Source organism: Balaenoptera ricei, chromosome 17 (assembly GCF_028023285.1).
Source record: "Balaenoptera ricei isolate mBalRic1 chromosome 17, mBalRic1.hap2, whole genome shotgun sequence".
NCBI classification, from domain to species: Eukaryota; Metazoa; Chordata; class Mammalia; order Artiodactyla; family Balaenopteridae; genus Balaenoptera; species Balaenoptera ricei.
The window spans coordinates 19,570,259-19,588,678 of record NC_082655.1 but is presented as its reverse complement, the minus strand read 5'-3'; the positions used below and the strand labels follow the sequence as shown (position 1 = coordinate 19,588,678).

The 18,420-nt window shown below is 40.2% G+C and overlaps 1 protein-coding gene across 8 annotated transcripts in view; it reads right to left on the bottom strand.

The window, feature by feature from the left end:
• The window catches only part of ENPP2 (ectonucleotide pyrophosphatase/phosphodiesterase 2), a 106,472-nt gene that overhangs the window by 19,877 nt on the left and 68,175 nt on the right, over nt 1-18,420 (bottom strand). For 4 of the 8 annotated variants that reach the window (XM_059901622.1, XM_059901620.1, XM_059901625.1 and 1 more), the window contains 9 exons: nt 17,173-17,328; nt 15,044-15,152; nt 11,674-11,799; nt 8,172-8,203; nt 7,334-7,461; nt 4,242-4,329; nt 3,990-4,077; nt 2,684-2,868; nt 77-128 (listed from right to left, as the gene is read on the bottom strand). In XM_059901622.1, coding sequence (XP_059757605.1) covers nt 77-128; nt 2,684-2,868; nt 3,990-4,077; nt 4,242-4,329; nt 7,334-7,461; nt 8,172-8,203; nt 11,674-11,799; nt 15,044-15,152; nt 17,173-17,328 — 964 coding nt within the window. The remainder of the gene's footprint in view (nt 1-76; nt 129-2,683; nt 2,869-3,989; nt 4,078-4,241; nt 4,330-7,333; nt 7,462-8,171; nt 8,204-11,673; nt 11,800-15,043; nt 15,153-17,172; nt 17,329-18,420) is intronic. The other 4 variants (XM_059901621.1, XM_059901624.1, XM_059901626.1 and 1 more) reach the window with 2 other exon arrangements.

The following is an 18,420-nucleotide window of genomic DNA, read 5'->3' as shown; positions in this document are numbered from 1 at the left end:
TAAATAAGAAGTTTCTCCAATTTTTGGAAGCTAGAAAACAAAACTTATCTGGTTGTTTTTTCCATCAACTCCTTACCTTCTGTAGACCCTTTTATATGAAGGCGTTTGTTGAGTTCATCCAATTTGTTCTTCATGTGTGAAAACCAAAAAAAAAAAAAAAAAAGAAAAGAGAAGACAAAGCAAATCAGAAATGTTTTTTTCTTTCCAGCACCCTTCTCTCTATTTAGTACCCAGCTAAATTCAAAACAGGATCCTAAACTTCATTCTAAACTCTGTAGAGTATTACTACTTTATCTCAAAATGAAATTTTAGGCTCCACTTCCTAATGATCTATGGTCACGAATATGTTATTTAATTTCTCCATGATTTTGTTTCCTTTCCTTAAAAGTGTGGATAATCATGTTACCAACCTCCCATGTCGACAACAATGATTAGGGCACATATATGTAAATTAATTCGAATATTGCCTCAATATTTCGGATTAATCTCTAGGTACACTAAAGTGATTCCCAAACCAAGTTATGAAATTGCTTTTTCTAAAGCTGAAACATAACGACTCAGCAGTTCTGAAAAGTCACGGCTCAGCAACTCCATCTCCCACTATATATTCTAGAGACACTCTAGCGTACGTGTACAAAAAGACGTTTGCAGTAAAGTCTACTGCAGCGTTGTCTGGAAGAACTAACCATTGGAAATTACCAAATGTTCTCAGATAGGAAAATGAATAGAATCATGATGGTGTAATTATATAATTAAATATTAATTATTAGCGGTAAAAATGAATGAGCTAAAACTTCACATATTAACATGCATAAATCTCAAAAATACAAGGATGAACAAATAAATGCAGGATACATATAGTAAAACAGCATTTACATAAAAATATAAAATATCCAAAGCTATCCTATAGGTTATTTTAGGGAACTATATACTAAAAATTAGTTAATACATTATTTAAGAGATACATATGTATGGAGTGAAAGTATAGAGGCCTACATGGCAATTATATACACTATATTCAGGATATTAGTTACCTTTGGGGTAGAAGGGAAGTGGGATTGGGGTGTGGGATGTCACATGGAGCTTCCATTCGATCTGTAATGTTTTCTTTCTCACAATGTGTGTATTGAAGTATCCATTTTATTAATCTCTATACCTTTTCAGTATGTCTGTATTTTTTTTTTAAGAAAAGGAAAATAGTCTTTTGGAGAAACCCACTGACAAAATAAAGGTGATCTAGAATCCCTCTAAAATGGTTTAAGATAAAATAACCAAACTATTTCTTGCTTCCTAGAAGAAAGGTAATTCAGAAAACAAGATACAGTTAATAGATGCATCTAAAAATATAACTAGAATTCACTTCAAAGACCACTTCCTGTTGACTTTGGCAACTCAACTCCTCCAGGTGAGGTCTTAGAATTACCTACTTTATACTAATTAGCCCTGTTATTTCTTATCAGGAGCTAAAGTAGGAAGGATTAATAAAGGGAAGGAGGTAGGGAAGAAGAGCAAACTTCCTCCCATGGTGGGCCTCCCAAACTGTGGCTCCTAGGCCCCTAGGAATCCTAGAAGGTAGCAAATGGTAGGGGAGGGGGATAGACCAGTAGGAAAATTATTTTCTGAGGTCTAATAGAAAGATCACACATTTGCCTGTAATAAAACCACACATGCAAAAATAAAATTGCTTTGCTTTGTGTTGGAACCCTCTCAACCACTAACCAGTGTTAGTGGTAACACTGGTTGTATCTTCCTGTCAGAAGCACTGATGGGCAACTCTAAAAGGTCTTTGATCAATATAAAATTCAATAAGCAAATTATTACTGAACATGTGTAGTTTGCTTGTTTCAATAACTGTCCAAACACGAGGTGCTGGGTAGTCCCTATCAGCACCCCCAACGCCCGCCCTGCCACACCCTTCCTTACCCTGCTCTGTGCCCTGGGAGACTGATCTCTAGGGACTCATCAAAGAGCGAGCTTGCCCTCCAGCTGGGCTCCAACGATGAGAGGTACCAGCAGGGGATTGGGAGGGGTGGATTTACTCCCCCAGCTTCCCCTCTACCAGGTTGCAGTGCGTTTGCTGCACCCGTCTACCAAATTCCGTCGTTCCTTCCTATATAGCTCTTTCTCCATGTGCCAGTAACTGCTCCCTCCCTTTATTGTTGAGACCTAGGATTGGTACCCTATTAGCCCCAGGGTACTTCAGCATCCCTCATTGATTTCCCTCTACCCTGCCAGCCTTTGAAATAGTATTCTCATTAAATGTGATTGAAACAATCCCTTTCAACCTTCTTTAAAAACCTCTTCTGCATGGGCCATCTGTTTCTTATTGGGACCATGACTGATAGACATGTGACCCAGGTTGAGAAAAAAAAGAAAAAAAACCATTTCGGTTGGGAATTGTGACTCCACAGAATAGCATTATGAATTTTACTTTTTGTTCTTCATTATCTATCCCTGGGCTGTCCAATATGGTAGCCATGAGCCGCATACGGCTCTTTAAACTTAAAGTCACTAAACGAAATTAAAAACTTAGTTCCAAGTGTTCAAAAGCTACATCTGACCAGTGACTACCATTCTGGACAGTACAGATGTACCATTCACATCATCACAGAAAGTTCTATTGGACGGCACTGCTCTACACCCAAAAGGCTCCTCCATGATAAACATTAAAAATTATTTCTACCTTTGGCTCTACCTTATCATCACAGGTACAGCCCAGGTCAAAATCAGACTGAAGGTACATAATCCCTGGGTAATTGGGTCTGGTAACTTCCTCTGGCATGGTTGGTCTGAAAGTGTTAGTGCGCAGGAGATGGTTCAAACTTCCGTGAGTCCCATTATTAGGAGCTGGTTTCAATCCCAGGAGATCTGATGAGAAGAAAGAAAAGAGCCAGGTACTTTGTAAATATTTTTGATGAGGTATAGGGAGAGTCAAAACCATTCACCTTCCAAGGGCCTGAAAACTTGGAACACGAATTAGAATAGAATAAAACCAAATTCAGACTGTAGGCTCGCTTCTTACTTCCTAAATCATTCTTGCCTGATCATGTCTTGGCAACAACTTTCTGAAATAGTATGTTCATTGCTTGATTATAAAGAGAGACATTTCCAAAAAGAGAGAGTGAAGAAATAGGGCCTTACTTAGCTACTGCCTGTGTCTGTGATAGTTACAACCCAAGGACCATCAGCGTCAGTATCATTGCCCTTCTGCTTCTCTAAAAGTCTAAGGAGACTTTTTATCCCGAATTTTGAAGTGGGACTTATAATCAATAAATAACCTCTAGTCTGCCCTCTCATGCACTCCACAGAAGTACGGGGACAAGAAGAGGTTTTGGCCTTGGGCCCTAAAGTGCCGCTGTGAAATGAACAGGCTGATTTCACAGCAAGTGAAATGGTTGCCAAGCGAGCATACAGTGACTTGCCTAAGCTGAGAGGTGGGGCAGGGGAGAGCCAGCAGCCAAGATGGGAAAAGAACCCAGGAGACCCGACTTTCAGACTCCCCCTCTAACCACCAGACTGGCACTCCCTTACTAAATAGGAAAAGTTGTCCTCATTCAGCAACTAGAAACTCAAGGAAGAAAAATAATTAGGAGTACATAAATAGCTGGCCAGGATACAAGCTGGCGAAATTTTAACTGGACTGCAATGGGAGAGATGGAGGTGGGAGAAAGCTCTGTGCTGAACTCTTGCTTTACCCAGCCTCTGACCATTGGTGTCAAACTGTAATGCTATGTTAGATCAGCCAGAGACTGCCAACAGCAACACTATGAAAACTCCCCGTTAGTCAACTGTTGACGGAAGACAAAGAAGCCTTAGAAGGGGATGATATTCTGTCTCTTGAACCAATGGGCAAATTACCACATTTTTTGTGTGTGAAAAGATGAGGTGATCCCAGAAAACAGACACCTCATTTCTTTCTCTGACATTGAAAGAAGTTCATACGTTAACTCAAGATTGTTTTCTTGGTTTTGATGAAATAAGTGACTTACCACACATGACATTGTAAAGTTCAATGTTTTCAAATGGAGGCACTTTAGTCTTGTATTTAAATGTTGGGCCATAACCTACGAAAACAGTCTTCCAAAAGAAAAGAAAACAAACAAAACAATTAGGCATTGCTAATATCTAGTAGCAACCCTTCCTCAATTTCTAAATGTTTTGCAAGCTTCACTCACACCACCATTCCCATCCCTTCTTGGAGTCACTAAAACACACTTCGATTCACAGTTCCAGGAGCATACCTGCATACTGTTGACCTTGTTATCAAATCCATGGTCTCCCTGGAAAAAACATTTTCCCGATGGTTTCTTATAAACATCCAAAGGTTTCCTAGAGTGAAACAATTGTACAATCAGTCAGGATTTCTCATGAAATCATTCTGATTTTTAAAAAAAACAAAAAACAAAAACAAAAACAAAAAAAACCAGTGCACAAAAAATATCTCTAAGGAGTGGATCTTACAAGTATATTCTTCTCATTGTAATTGTATCATTCCTGTGGTGATGAAAACATGATGCTGTTCTTTTGCCCCAAGTGCTTTTGCTTTGACAATCAGCCCAGGACAAGTTGGGACCTGAAGTCCTGGTCCCCTCCTCATGCCTCGTGCTTGCAAAGCACGAGGTCACAGGTACAGACACACCTTGTAGATACTGCACGTTCGATTCCAGACCACCACAATAAAGAGAACATCGCAGTAAACTGAGTCACATGAAGTTTTTGTTTTCCCAGTGCATAGAAAAGGTATATTTACACTATACTATATTAAGTATGCAATAGCATTATGATGTCTAAAACAACAACACACATACCTTAATTTAAAAATAGTGCTGGGGGCTTCCCTGGTGGCGCAGTGGTTAAGAATCCACCTGCCAATGCAGGGGACGCGGGTTCGAGCCCTGGTCTGGGAGGATCCCACATGCCGCGGAGCAACTGGGCCCATGAGCCACAACTACTGAGCCTGCGCGTCTGGAGCCTGTGCTCCGCAACAAGAGAGGCCGCAATAGTGAGAGGCCCGCGCACCGCGATGAAGAGTGGCCCCCGCACCGTGATAAGAGTGGCCCCCGCTTGCTGCAACTGGAGAAAGCCCTCGCGCAGAAACGAAGACCCAGCACAGCCAAAAAATGAATAAATAAATAAATTTAAAAAAAAAATAGTGCTGTTGGAAAAATGTCACCTATAGACTCTCGATGCAGGGCTGCCACAAAGCTTCAACTGTCTGCCTATGTGCTTCACTAGCTCCAGGACTGTAAGACTCTCCACTCTGGGGCCGTGTTTGTCTGGTTCATTTCTACATACCCATCACTATGCTTCATGCTAAGCACACAGTTGGCACTTGAAAAATATGTGATGTTTAATCAATGAATGGAGATCTGTATTCTATAAAAATGTTTGCATACAAATTTACCTGTCAACAAATTTACCTAGTAATACCACTAGAGAACATAACTGAGTCATAAGCTTAACATATGTAATAGTGGCATAGCTAATAAGAGCGAAGCCTCACCTAGACAGTACCTCCATTTAGAAATAGAAAATGGAAACCTTGCTCTCTAGACATCAAAAGCATCTGAGCTTCTTTGTTGGGACAGGAAGATGCCTTTTGCTTAGAGTCATGCAGCACTTTTCCAAAACACTTTCATGTTTATTAAGACAAATATTTCCTAAGTACCTATAGGTACATTGCACTGAAGTAAAGTGCTTGGGGGAAAACAAAGAAATTAAACTTTGGGGTCTTTGCTCTTAGGAAAAGTACTTTCAGCTTGGGATAATAAGATATGTGCATATAATAACTCAACAGTGCAAGATATAAGTTGAAAAGATTTACTGCTAATTAAAATGCCTGGCTTTGGTCTACACTCATTTGCTCAACTATCTTCATCTTTTACTTAACTCCTACTCAACTCCCAAGTTTTCTTCGTTGAAACCTACAAACGGTACAAATTTGCTCTCTCTTCCAAGCCATCCCATACTCAGACATACTCAGCCAAGCCATTTTGGTCACATTTTTGTAACTTTTCCTTGAAGACTCCCCATGTCTGTTCTAAATGATCTCAATAATTTCTAGTTTACATACGTATCTCTTCACAATCCTACATATTTAACTCTATGTACCCCCTGACAATTACGGTAGGATACTTGTGTATTTGTCACATGTGTCTCTCTAGATGTTCCATACTGATGCAAGCTCTTAGAGGACACACATTTTCTTGTTATCTTCTCTCTCTTGTAAATTCATTCAAGTACCAAGCCAGAGTACATCTAGTAGTTGTTCAATTATTACTAAGTTAATTAAGACTGAGTCTCAGCACTTTTCTTAAGGAGAAAGTCAGAGCAAGACTGAGTGGGGGACTTCCCTGGTGGCACAGTGGTTAAGAATCCGCCTGCCAGTTCAGGGGACACAGGTTCGATCCCTGGTCCGGGAAGATCCCACATGCCACAGAGCAACTAAACCCGTGCACCACAACTACTGAGCCTGCACTCTAGAGCCTGCTAGCCACAACTACTGAAGTCCGCATGCCCTAGAGCCCGTGCCACAAATACTGAGCCCATGTGCTGCAACTACTGAAGACCCCGCCTAGAGCCCGTGCTCCGCAACAAGAGAAGCCACCGCAATGAGAAGCCCACACACTGCAACGAAGAGTAGCCCCTGCTTGTCTCAACTAGGGAAAGCCCATGCGCAGCAACGAAGACCCAACGCAGCCAAAAAAAAAAAAAAGATTGAGTAGGAAAGGGCTGCCCCCAGATCTGTGTGAAAGTGATTCAGCTTTGGATAATTAACTCTTTGGAACTGGTTAGAGCTTCCAGACACATCCTACATCAGATTCAAGAGCAAGGAATAGTCTCTTCCATATTGGAGAGTCTTGTAGTTCAAAACAAGGCAAACAACTGAAATACTTAAGGCAATGTAAAACACGCCTATAGTAACAGAGGTTTTAAGATTAACAACATTTTCTGAACTCTTCTATAAATGTCGCTACAAGCTAAGTCTCGTCAATGGAGGCCAGACCTGTCCAGTGTGGTAAGGCAATGTCCCAGGTATATGTTTGACTTACTCAAGTAATAAGAATAGAATGTAAATTTGAAAAACAGAACAGAGAGACAAACACACAAAGATGCACTGAGAGGCTACAAAGAGCCACCAAGATGCTGAGACCAGGAACACAGAGATGTATTGTCTCAGGGCTAATTGTTTATCCAGCACACAAACTCTTTGCAAATGATGAGATTTCCAACTGAGATTTCTTTTCATAATGGCTAAGGAACTTAAAGCACTCCAGCTGCCAAAGGGGTGGTTATGAAGATGAGGATCAGGGACAGCCTATCCCCAAGTTACCTTGCGACGTGCCATCTTCGGTCCACCAATAAATGGATGTCCTCAATTCTTCTGTTGTTGGCATAGTGCAAACGTTTGGGAAGGTGCTGTTTCATGTAAGGCTTAAAGTGCTGATCTGGTTTTTTACACTGAAATAGAAATGAATATTGAACTTTAGATGGGGTGTCTTCTAGAAAAGTCCAAGACATTCTCTCTAGAAAGAGGAAGGTTTTAAGTCAAACGAAAGGTTAATTACTGAATAAATGGCATTTGTTACCCCTATCAAATGATAAAAGCTGAAAACAAATAGATTCAAAGGGGATTAGATAATGTTGAAGAAGACATAGAAGGTTATCAGAGGGGAGTTAGAAATTTTTAAGATACATTCCTGACTCGTGAGACCATCACGAAGAGCAACTCAAACTCCAAGGCTTTTTCCCAAATGCTTCAAATCAAGGGATGGGGAGGTGGGGTGGGAAGGGAGGAGGAGGCATGTTCAGGACCATGTGATTACAGTCTCATGTGCCTTTAAGGTCCCTATCCCAGATGGGAAAACTATGGAACAGGGTGGTGGGCGGATCTGGTTCAGAAAGAGTAAGGATCTGTTTAATCATGAATGAATACTTGTCAGCCCTAATGTCAAGGTCAAATACTCTCATTTTGTATGGTTACCAAGACCATTAGGGAGCCTGCAGCTGTCCATGGGCCAGAAGTTTTGAAAGCTCTTAGGGAAACAAATATACAGGATGGCAGGGCAGTGAGGAAAATATTCCTGTCACCCTACAGGGGACTTGAATACAAGAGAAGAGTGTGTGGAAGCTACTCCAAGGGCAGAGGCCTGGTGACATGCAATACTTACCGTGAGATTAGCAATAATGACTTTAGGGTCATCTGTTCAAAGAGAGAAGGAGAAAGGTTTCAAAAGAGTTGACAGTATTCACTGAGAGAAATCATTTTTGCAGCGAGAGACTCAATTCTTTTTTTTTTTTTCCTCCTAGAAGACCTATCACTTTAGATTTTGTTTAAAATATATGTAAAACTGTGTGTGGATATTTAAAATTTCAGTAAAGTGGAATGTATCTAAATGAGAGGAACAATTCCTATGGTAAATGTCCCTGCTAGGTCCAAGTCAACCTTTCCGGAAGGGAATTCCTCCTTCCAGAGCACCGGGGTACTGCTGGGTAAATTGCTTTTTTAAAATTCTCCCAAATGGTCCCTCTGGAACCTGGATTGAGTTTATTTGAAATTTAACATCAGGAACTAAACTGGGCATTTGGGGCTTTTAATGTAACTTCCTATGTATCTGCAGATCTTTCAAACAAGCGATCATCCACTTTTAAGATGAATCTTCGAATCCATTATTTTTTCTAAAGGGAATTTTTTTCCTCAGTAATATCACAGGGCTAATTACATAGGTGGTTGCCCCTTTCCAGCTGCAGACACACACATGTATGCACCTCCTTTATTTTCACTACCAGCAAACAAAGGATATTTTAGTCAATACCCTGAACTAGCTAAAAGCAAAACTATGTAAGTGATGGCTGTGTATAAACTGTGGACAGGAATATATTATCTGAAGGTCCCCTTTTAGGGGGGTGGGTGTGGGGAGAAAGAGGAGATTGTAGGTTGGTTGGATTTTGTTTTGTTTTCCAAAAATTTGCTTCAGCATGTCATTATAGAATCAGCAGAAAAGGAAAGCAGCATTCAGAAGAGATACCGACAGTCATGAGGCAACCGTCCCTGGAATATAAACATCAGTAGAGCAGGTCATGTCTCTGTCATTTCCTGCTGCATCCCCAGGGCCTGGTAAGCACTCAATAAACATTTGTTAATAAATATAAATAAATATTTGTTCATGTTTGTTGCAAATGCATGAATAAGCTTGCCTTGCAGCGTAAATATACACTCTTCAAAGACAATGTTCAGAATCTTAGTTCTAAAGCTATGAAATTCGAAGATAAAAAAATGTGGATTCCCTTCTACTTAAATTGGGGTTAAAATTTAGTTGCATCTTTCAATGACAAGCAAATAAGTAATAATGGTAGCAATAATAATTAACCCAAATTGTGTCCATACCATGTTCGGTCTCTGTAAGGGCTTTGCAGGCACTGTCTCTCTGGTCATTCACAACTACTCTGCTGGAATGTAGGTGTCATCAGAATCCTCACTAAGCCAACTGGCATTTAGAAGGTGGAGGCGAGGGAAGAGGGGAACGTGCACACTGGGACCCTGCTGGCAATCTGACTGAGCAAGCCATGCTTTGAACCTCTACATTCAGTGACCTCATCAACCACAGTCCTCAAAGGGACCAAACAGAATGAGTTCATGTTCTTCGATAATGAAGAAAAATAAATAGCACAGGGCAGTCTTGTACTCAGATAAATCCCAGAGAACTTCTAGGAAATAACAAATGCCTGAGTCCATGTGTGGGACACCAATCCTTCAATTCTGAAATACTCAGCCCTCTCATGCTAACAGCTCCCAGAGAGCAGGGGAGGCCCCCAGTACAGGGTAGTGGTTAAGAGTCAGTTAAGCATCTGTGTTTAAATTCCCGCTCTGCCACTCACTAACTGCCGTCCTCTTAGCCAGTTACTTCACCTCTCTCTGAGCCTTGATTGCCACTGTTTATAAGAGGAGATGATAATACCTAACACACAGGCCATTGGAAGGATTCAATAAGGTGTGTGTACATCTGGCTGAAAGAGCGATGTGACGAAAATATCATCGTCATAACTACCATTTATATAGCTTTGACTATGTGCTAAACATTAATCTAAGTGATATGTAGAGAATCTCTCATTTAATCTTCCCAACAATCCTTATGTTACAGATGAGAAGACTAAGGCACAGAGTGTTAAAGTAGCTTGCCTTAAGTAGCTTAAGGTCACAGAGTGAAGCAGCTGGCAAAGATTTGAACCCACGCATCCTGCCACCATTGTTTTTGTCTTAAACACCCCGCTCTCCCATCTCTCATAAAATGTATGAACGTGTTTTTTAAAATACAAGACATTTCAATACTATGACATAGTATGAGTGTGTTTCATGTTTGGTAATTGCAATCATTGTTGCTTTTGTTGTGGTCATCCATGTACAATGCTTGGTGTCAGTCGATTTATCTCTTGTAAAAATAAAATACAGTGTGTGTGTGTGTGAAAAAAAAAAATAAATAAAAAAAAATAAATAAAATACAAGACATTTAATTATTGGTAGTTATCATTTCATTAGCCTTAGGCAAGTTTTCCTTCCACTCCTAAAACAACCTCCCCATTACTTTTACTGATGTTTTGAAATACCTTTCAGAATAGACAAAACCTTTCTTGCATAAGCCCTAGAATGCACATACTAAACCAAGAGGTACTGTAGTGACTCTGCAGGCCACTCTGGCGAGGGCCTGCCTAGCTCAAGTGAACAGAGAAGACAGGACATGGAGGATAGAAAAGGCATGGAAAAGAGAAGGCAGAGACACCAACGTTTTGTTTATTTCACAGCGTTGCCTGGAGCTGACCTTGGAACAGTTCCCATTTCTGTTGACTCAGTAACATCGTTTGGGAAAAACTTAATTTTCCAAAGCTTTATGCTTGGTGCCAATGGTTTCTTATTCCCAAGGCTAAAAATGCTAAAGGATTTTTTTCTTCCCCAAAATGCAGCATGCCTCCAATAAAACTATACACTTCTCCAAAGCTAGGCGGCTGGGCAGCATGTAAGACATCTTAGCCCATAAATCAAAGTTCTCGTCAGTGGCATATCATAACCCAAACGTGTAAAACAGAAGTGATAAGACTATTCCTGTTTATTTTATTTCTAATCTTTCAAAACAGCTGCCCCTTTGCAAGGGCTTAATAGTTTCTCCTGCTGGGTTCTGTCAATCACTTTTTCTAAAGGTGAAGATTTCCCTTCAACCAGGCTCCTAGGAAGGTTTAGGGTCCGAGGGCACTTTTGCCAACCCTGTCATGGACTCCCCCACTTGAGCTAAAGAGTAAACCTGAACCTCTTGTTGGAAAGTTTGTCTCTTGTAAGCAGAAGTTTATGGTTATACACATGCCTCAAATTAAGTGTATTTTCCACATGATAAAAACAAGAGCAAATATTTACATAATGCTACGAGGGGCCAGGAACTATTCTAAGTGATAAACATAGGTTCATTTTCACAACAACCCTATGAGCTAGTTGTTATTTATCATTCCTTTTTTCAGATGAAAAAAACTGAGGTTTAGAGAGAGTTTCAATGACTCATTCAAGTTCACTCAGCTAAGCAGCAAAGCTAGGATTTCCACCCAAGTAGTCCAGCTTCAGAGAATAAGCCCTTTCTCACTCCACTAAATTACCCTTCTAACAATTTAGTATTTTAAGAGTCAACTTACATTTAGCATTATTGCTAAATTTGGGTCGAATTCTTCCTAGAGTTCCTGGCACTAAAGTAATGTCATCCACATTAGTTAGGTAATTGCTCAAGAATTCGGTTCTATCACATGTGACATCTTCCATTCCTATGGGGAGGGAAAAGAAAGTATTTTCAGGCAACTGTAAAATTAAAATCTCCACACAGACACTAAAGGTAACATTCAGGCCTCTCCTTAATTCGTTTTTCACAACTTAACATGAGGAGCCCCCTCTTTTGAGGCTTCTTAACTTGACTTTGAATTTTTGAATGCTTCATTATATAATCTTTTCATCAGACATTGCTTGAGTCATATCATCTTGCAGCACGAGAAGGCTGAAAATGCATCATCTCAATTATATTTTAAGTCATTCAGCAAGACCAACAAGATAAAGGAAGTAACCGTGATCTTTTAGAAACAAATCTATTTACACTGTCATTATGAAAAAGATCTATTCTTTAAAAAAAAAAAATCCCAGATTGCTTTAAACTCTTCCCAGCTGGGGGTGGTGTAAATAGCTGTGTCTCTTTTACAAAATGTCATTTTCCAACTCTCTAATGTATCTCGCGACTTGAGTACAGAATCACCAGCCCTCACTCTGCCTTCACTGGTGGCCTTGGATGTTGCTGACAAAACAATACTGGCAACAAGAGAGAGAAAGAAAAATGTCAGCCCCAGTGACCACCCAAACTGAAAAACAAAATAACGCTGAAAACAAGCTGTAAACAATATAATCTGTTAAAACTGAAAGCTAGCAACTAGAATATAAAAAGGGTCTTGGGAGGGAATTTTTTCACCAACAAATATTGCCCCCTCCCACCCATGATTTGTTTCCTGCCTCCCATTAAGGAGAATTTCTTGATCAATATTAAAAAAATAAATAAAAACAAAAACAAACTCAGATCTTAGAATCACAAGTTATGGAGGCTGGAAGAGAACTTTATTGTCATTTCAGAATTTATGAGATGAGATGAAGCTATAAAGGTTTAATATATTGCTTTGTACAATCCAGTATCCAAATATTTTTTAAGTGGGGAAACTTAAATGATTCTGTAAAGGATTCCCTAAGGTTTTGGAATAAAGAAATATAACTCAGAGTGGCCCAGGTATGGTGAAATTCCAATTATCACCTTCTGGGATCCCAGATCCAGACCCCTCTTTTTTAAATACAAATTGGAAGGAAGAGAGAGAAAAACATATCCCAACATAGCACAAGGGTTATATATCTTGCCTTTTAACATTTAAAATCTCAGGAGGAAAAACTGAAACAATAAACAGCTATTATGTTCAAGTACAATGTTAATCCAGGAAGGGGAAGTCTCTAAATACATGTTAATGGAAGACTAGAAGGATCTTTCATTTGCTGCCTTCCTAAGTCACTTAAGCCACCCCAATGGTGAACCATCTCTCTTGCTTTCAAAGTGCTTCTCAAGCATCATCACCCTTCACCCTCCAGACTAACTCTGTGTCCGTGGTGTTAGTGTTCTCATTCTACAGATGAGGAGGCTGAAACTTGGAGAGGCTTTTAAGTGGCACAGTGCAATTTGAACTCCATTGCAACTCATTCTTACTCCAAAGCCCAGGCTCTGGAACGCTAGACAATACTACCTTTTAAGAAAGAGATGTTGTGCCATCTATTCATCTCAGAAGCCTGCACACTGGCCAGACCAGATTGTAATCTAGCCAAGACTTTTACAATGCTCCAGCATGTGATTCATTGGAGCCCATCTACTTCTTAGACATATGGCTCCACCATGTAAGCAAATGTTCTTGACACCTCTGGGCAACTTAAATCAAATCAGCTGTGTCACAGGCGCCAGATTCTCTGTCCTATCTGCAGCTCTCCACCAAGTCAAACTCATGGAACATGATTTTGCAGCTGGTTACATTTAGTCCCTGCAAAAGAGCATGTTAGTTCTAGGGTTTTTTTGTTTTTTTGTTTTAATTTCTCATAGATCTTCTAGAAAATTCTATAAAGAAAACTTCAGGCCCAGAGCAGAGTTTTGATTAGGGAGAGTTATCTGCCCTTCTTTTTTTTTTTTTTTTTAAATGAGTTTCAACATATTTCTTTAGCCCTGACAGTTGCATTTCCCAGTCTGCTGCTGCTTAAGAAATTCTTAATTGTTTTTTTTTTTTTTTTTTTTAAGTTTTAATATTTATTTATTTACGGCTGTGTTGGGTCTTCGTTTCTGTGCGAGGGCTTTCTCCAGTTGTGGCAAGTGGGGGCCACTCTTCATCGCAGTGCGCAGGCCTCTCATCATCGCGGCCTCTCTTGTTGCGGAGCACAGGCTCCAGACGCGCAGGCTCAGCAATTGTGGCTCACGGGCCTAGTTGCTCCGCAGCATGTGGGATCTTCCCAGACCAGGGCTCGAACCCGTGTCCCCTGCATTGGCAGGCAAATTCTCAACCACTGCGCCACCACGGAAGCCCCTATCTGCTCTTCTTAACAGAACTACCAAGTCAACTAATTTTCTTCTTCCAAACCCTCTCCTAGAAGGGAGCAGCCCCATATTCCAGAGTCATGATTTCAATTTGCTAGTTCTGGAATGCAGCAGGCACTCTCAGTCTGCACACCTGTGAAATAAGAATGTTCTCTGATGCACCCTCCCACCCCAGCTCTATAAACATATATGTTTATGATGCTCTTGACCCATAAATTTTTCTACTTTATACAGTGATTTAGAAAACTGCTTCCTAAACTGCTTCTTCCTCTCTTTAACAGTCTTCTCTACTGAAACAGGGTTCTCTGATTTGGGTCTTGAATTAGCTCAGTGAATGCATGGAAATCACTTTTCTCATATGCCACTTCTTTGACAAGAAGCCTATGTCTCCACCTTTTTTTAAATCATATTTAGATTTATTTTTTAGCCACATGAACTCTGTGGGGATGTGGCTAGCAGGGATATGTCACATTCACAGAGGAAGCTCTTAACATCACAAGGGAATTGTCTGCAATCTTTTTTTTTTTTTTTTTTTTTTTTGTCATGCTGCACAGTGTGAGGGATCTCCGTTCCCCGGCCAGGGATTGAGCCCAGGCCCCAGCAGTGAAAGCGCCGAATCCTAACCACTGGACCGCCAGGGAATTCCCTGCAACTTTTTAATATGGGACAGATTTTTGTAGGAAGGCTTTTCCTGCAAAGAATAGGAAGATACAGGAATTCCCTGGTTTTGATCAAAATGTATGCAGGGTCATCTCAGGTCGTCTCATAATTTTGAGTCACGGCTCGATTTCTTTCCCCATCCTGAAGAAAGGGGGATGGAGGAAGAAGAATACAACCTGGGATTCTGAGAGCAAGGGTTTCCCCAGCACATCAGAAACGTTATCTATCTGGATAAAGAAACAAAGCTTTACCGTGGTCTCCGACAAAGATGACATTTACACAGCGATGCAGCTTTAATTGTTTCAGTCCATCCATTAATTGCCCCACTGTTTTGTCAATATCCCTCAGAGGATTTGTCATCTGGAAAAAGGAGCAAATTAGTCCCTGAAGGTTTTTTTTTTTTCCTTTCAGTATCTCATAGATCTTCTACCCCTAGAACATTCTGGAAAGAAAACTTCAGGCCCAGAGGCAGAGCTTTGTCTAGGGAGATTTTCCTGCCTTTCTACATGGAAACATGGTCTAAGCATTTTTATTTGTATTCTTTTAGGAATGTAAAACCTCTCCTCATTCAATCCCTTTCAAGATTCTTTGATATAAAAATAGAAAAATTAAGGGCACTTCTTCTTTTAGAGATAAAATAGCCTTTCTAAAATGTAACAATGTTCTTTAAGTCCAAGAATTTTGAGAATGAGAAGAAAGTCAGATGGACAGTTTAAGCCTCTTGTTCCCTACGTGAAAACACCTAGGCTTTGAACCATGGCAAGAAGATGGAGGCTAAGTGAATCAAAAGCTGTTCTGAGGTTAAATGGTAACCTTCCACTGGATGCCAAATTAGAGCATCATTAATACAAAGAGATTCATCTAGTGTTCCAGAAAACTTAACTGTCAATTTCTGACAACAATAGATTCTTAATAGAAGGACCACTTCTAAGAAGCAAGCTACTACTTCCCAATGTAGTCCCTTTCAAGCTGATTTTGAGTAAAATAAAAATCTACAAGAGTTCAAACTTCAACAGAAGTGAATCATTGAGCTTGTTCTAGAAGGTTTCTTAGTTAGCCTAACGAAAAATGAAAACTCAGTTCTCTGAAGAACATTCCCAAAGCATAAGAATCATAATCCATCTCTCATGTTCTTGTTTCAAATGGAAGTTTCTGATAGCATGAATGCCACCACCTACTAGAGATTTCCCTCTCCCTCTCATCTCTGTGCAATGGAAAGATTTTCAAGAAACATCCCATCAGACAAACACTTGACAGAACTTTAGCTGAATTTGACAGCTTAGCTACAATCACACATATCCACTCAAAATGACAGATAAGAACGGAAGGGATCGGCATATCTTTTTTTCCTCAGACACATAATCTTATCTTCCATTAGCATCTTCTCAGATGACTCTTGACCTCTCCTCATATCATGTTATCAGTAAAATCAGGTATAAATTTGTTTTTCTTCATGACAGGAGTCAGTATTTCAAATTCTGTCCCAAGGAGTAAGTCACAAGTGAAAGTTTCATAATGACGTGTGCAGCATAATCTGAAGAGACTAACAGAGGGTAGACTTAGTGGTATTTGCTTCTGAGTAAACCGTGCTCTCCTCTAAGACCTTCACCTAGACAAAGAAATACCAAACGCACAACCTATCTCAACCCTTGGCAACAAATTCATTTTCTTTAGTCAGAAAGATGACTCAGGTTAAAATCCAGAACCTAGTTCTTAGTGATTAGTTCAAACAATCATAAATAAGATAGTGCCTTGGAGGTCTCTGGAGGTTTCAAGAAAAGTAACAACCTATAGGCTATTCTGAATGTAATGAAAAGAGTACACATTGCTCATATCTCTATAAGAAAACACACCCAACTCTATCTACCCATTGTTTTCTCTCTCCTTCTGTCTCAGCTCTTCCCTTGTCTGTCATCTAAGACCTCTTCTGAACTTGGAAGGTACAGACCACTAATCTAATCCAATATACTATTGAGCTCTAATCTATACCATCTCTCAGGATTTCCCCGACTACCTTGCTGGGTTGTTCTCAAGAACCAAGGCTACAAGAAACTGTGACAAATTCTGTGAAAAAGTGCAAGCAAAACCAATAGCTTTCTTAACACTCATTCAAGCCTAAATATTCATACTAGTTTGGGGCAACTAACTCTAAAGAAAGTAGAAGGTGTTTTTTTTTTTTTTTTTTCCTAGCTGAAAGATCAAGAAGTCTTCACATCAGTGTTAACCTCTGAAGGAGCAGATTCTTCTGGACTCAAAGCCAAGGAAGACACACCAGACTTTTTCTGAAACATATTCAGCTGATTTTCAAACCAAGGCACTGAAGGAAACCTTCAACTCAGACCTGCCCGCCACAAAGCTTTGGAACAATAGATAAACTTACTTTGTCCTGACGAGTTTCCGCAGCATAATGATCCATCCTATGTAATTTTCTTCTTCTTTTCTTTGGAGGAGTAACTGGTCTTTCCTGTCTCCTCTTAGGGGTAACCTTCCTCTTAGGTCTCTTAGCCGGAGTAAAAGGTGAGCCATAACTACTCTCCTGTACTGGCGGATAGAGATGTCTGGACTCAGAAGTCGTCTGTCCTTCTGGGTCAGATCATAAAGCTCACACTTTGCCATCTGGGGTCAGCAGAGTCTTAGTTAAAAAAAACTAAGACTCCTTAAGTGAGAAAAAGTTGGTATGAGGGATGATTCGGGGAACTCTACAGAGAGAAGCCTCCTAGATCAAACTTGATACTGCTGTTACGGCTTCTTCACTGAGAACAAGAATATAATTTAAGAGAATCTGGTCATGTGGGTCTCTTTTGGCTGAGGAGCCTACTGTGGATAGACCTGAAGGTGACACAGAATTCTGCATTCCATAACTCCTGCGTTACGGAGAGACTGGTCCTTGGCTATGAAAAGCTCTCCATTTATAAAGTATTAGCTGAAAACTAAATAGAATACTAGTCACTTGGTCATTTCAAGGTGCAAAAGGATTCATGGAGGTGGTTCCAATTCAGATCTAACAGGTATCTGTTCAGACCACCAACTATATCCAAGCAACTGTCACCTTCATTGGAAAGGATCAGGAAAAAAATTTTTAAACCAAGGATGGAATGAAACGTAAATACCAAGCAGTCCTCCTTGGTCATGAATGTACTTCCACACATCAGCAGAGAGAACTTCCCACTGATAATTTAGGTTTCTGGTAGAGAAGAACTCTGAGCCAAGAGGTAACCATAAATAGAACTGTCTTTTTAAAAATCCTCTTGTAAAATTAGGTGAAACGTAAAAAGTCATCGAGATCTCTTCATCTTGGTATACATATATGTATCAAGAAAGAGTCTACTTATACTCTTTCTGTTAGACATTCCCCTTTTAGTGGTGGTTGGGGGGTAGTGGCTGTACTATGCATTTGTTTTGAAAATCTAGCGAGCAGTAAAGGCTGACACGTAAACTGTAGATAAGGAAGATAACCTTTTGGGACTTCCAAATGCTGGAGAAAAACAGGCCCCTGATTTGCTGATGGTGCAAAGGTGAATTAAAGCAGCAAGCCCTGCTGTCTACCTAGCTGATTTCTCTCGGTGGGACTGTTCGAGACTCATTCAGATGCAAGAAGGGCCAGGAGGAGGAACGATGTTAGTGTATC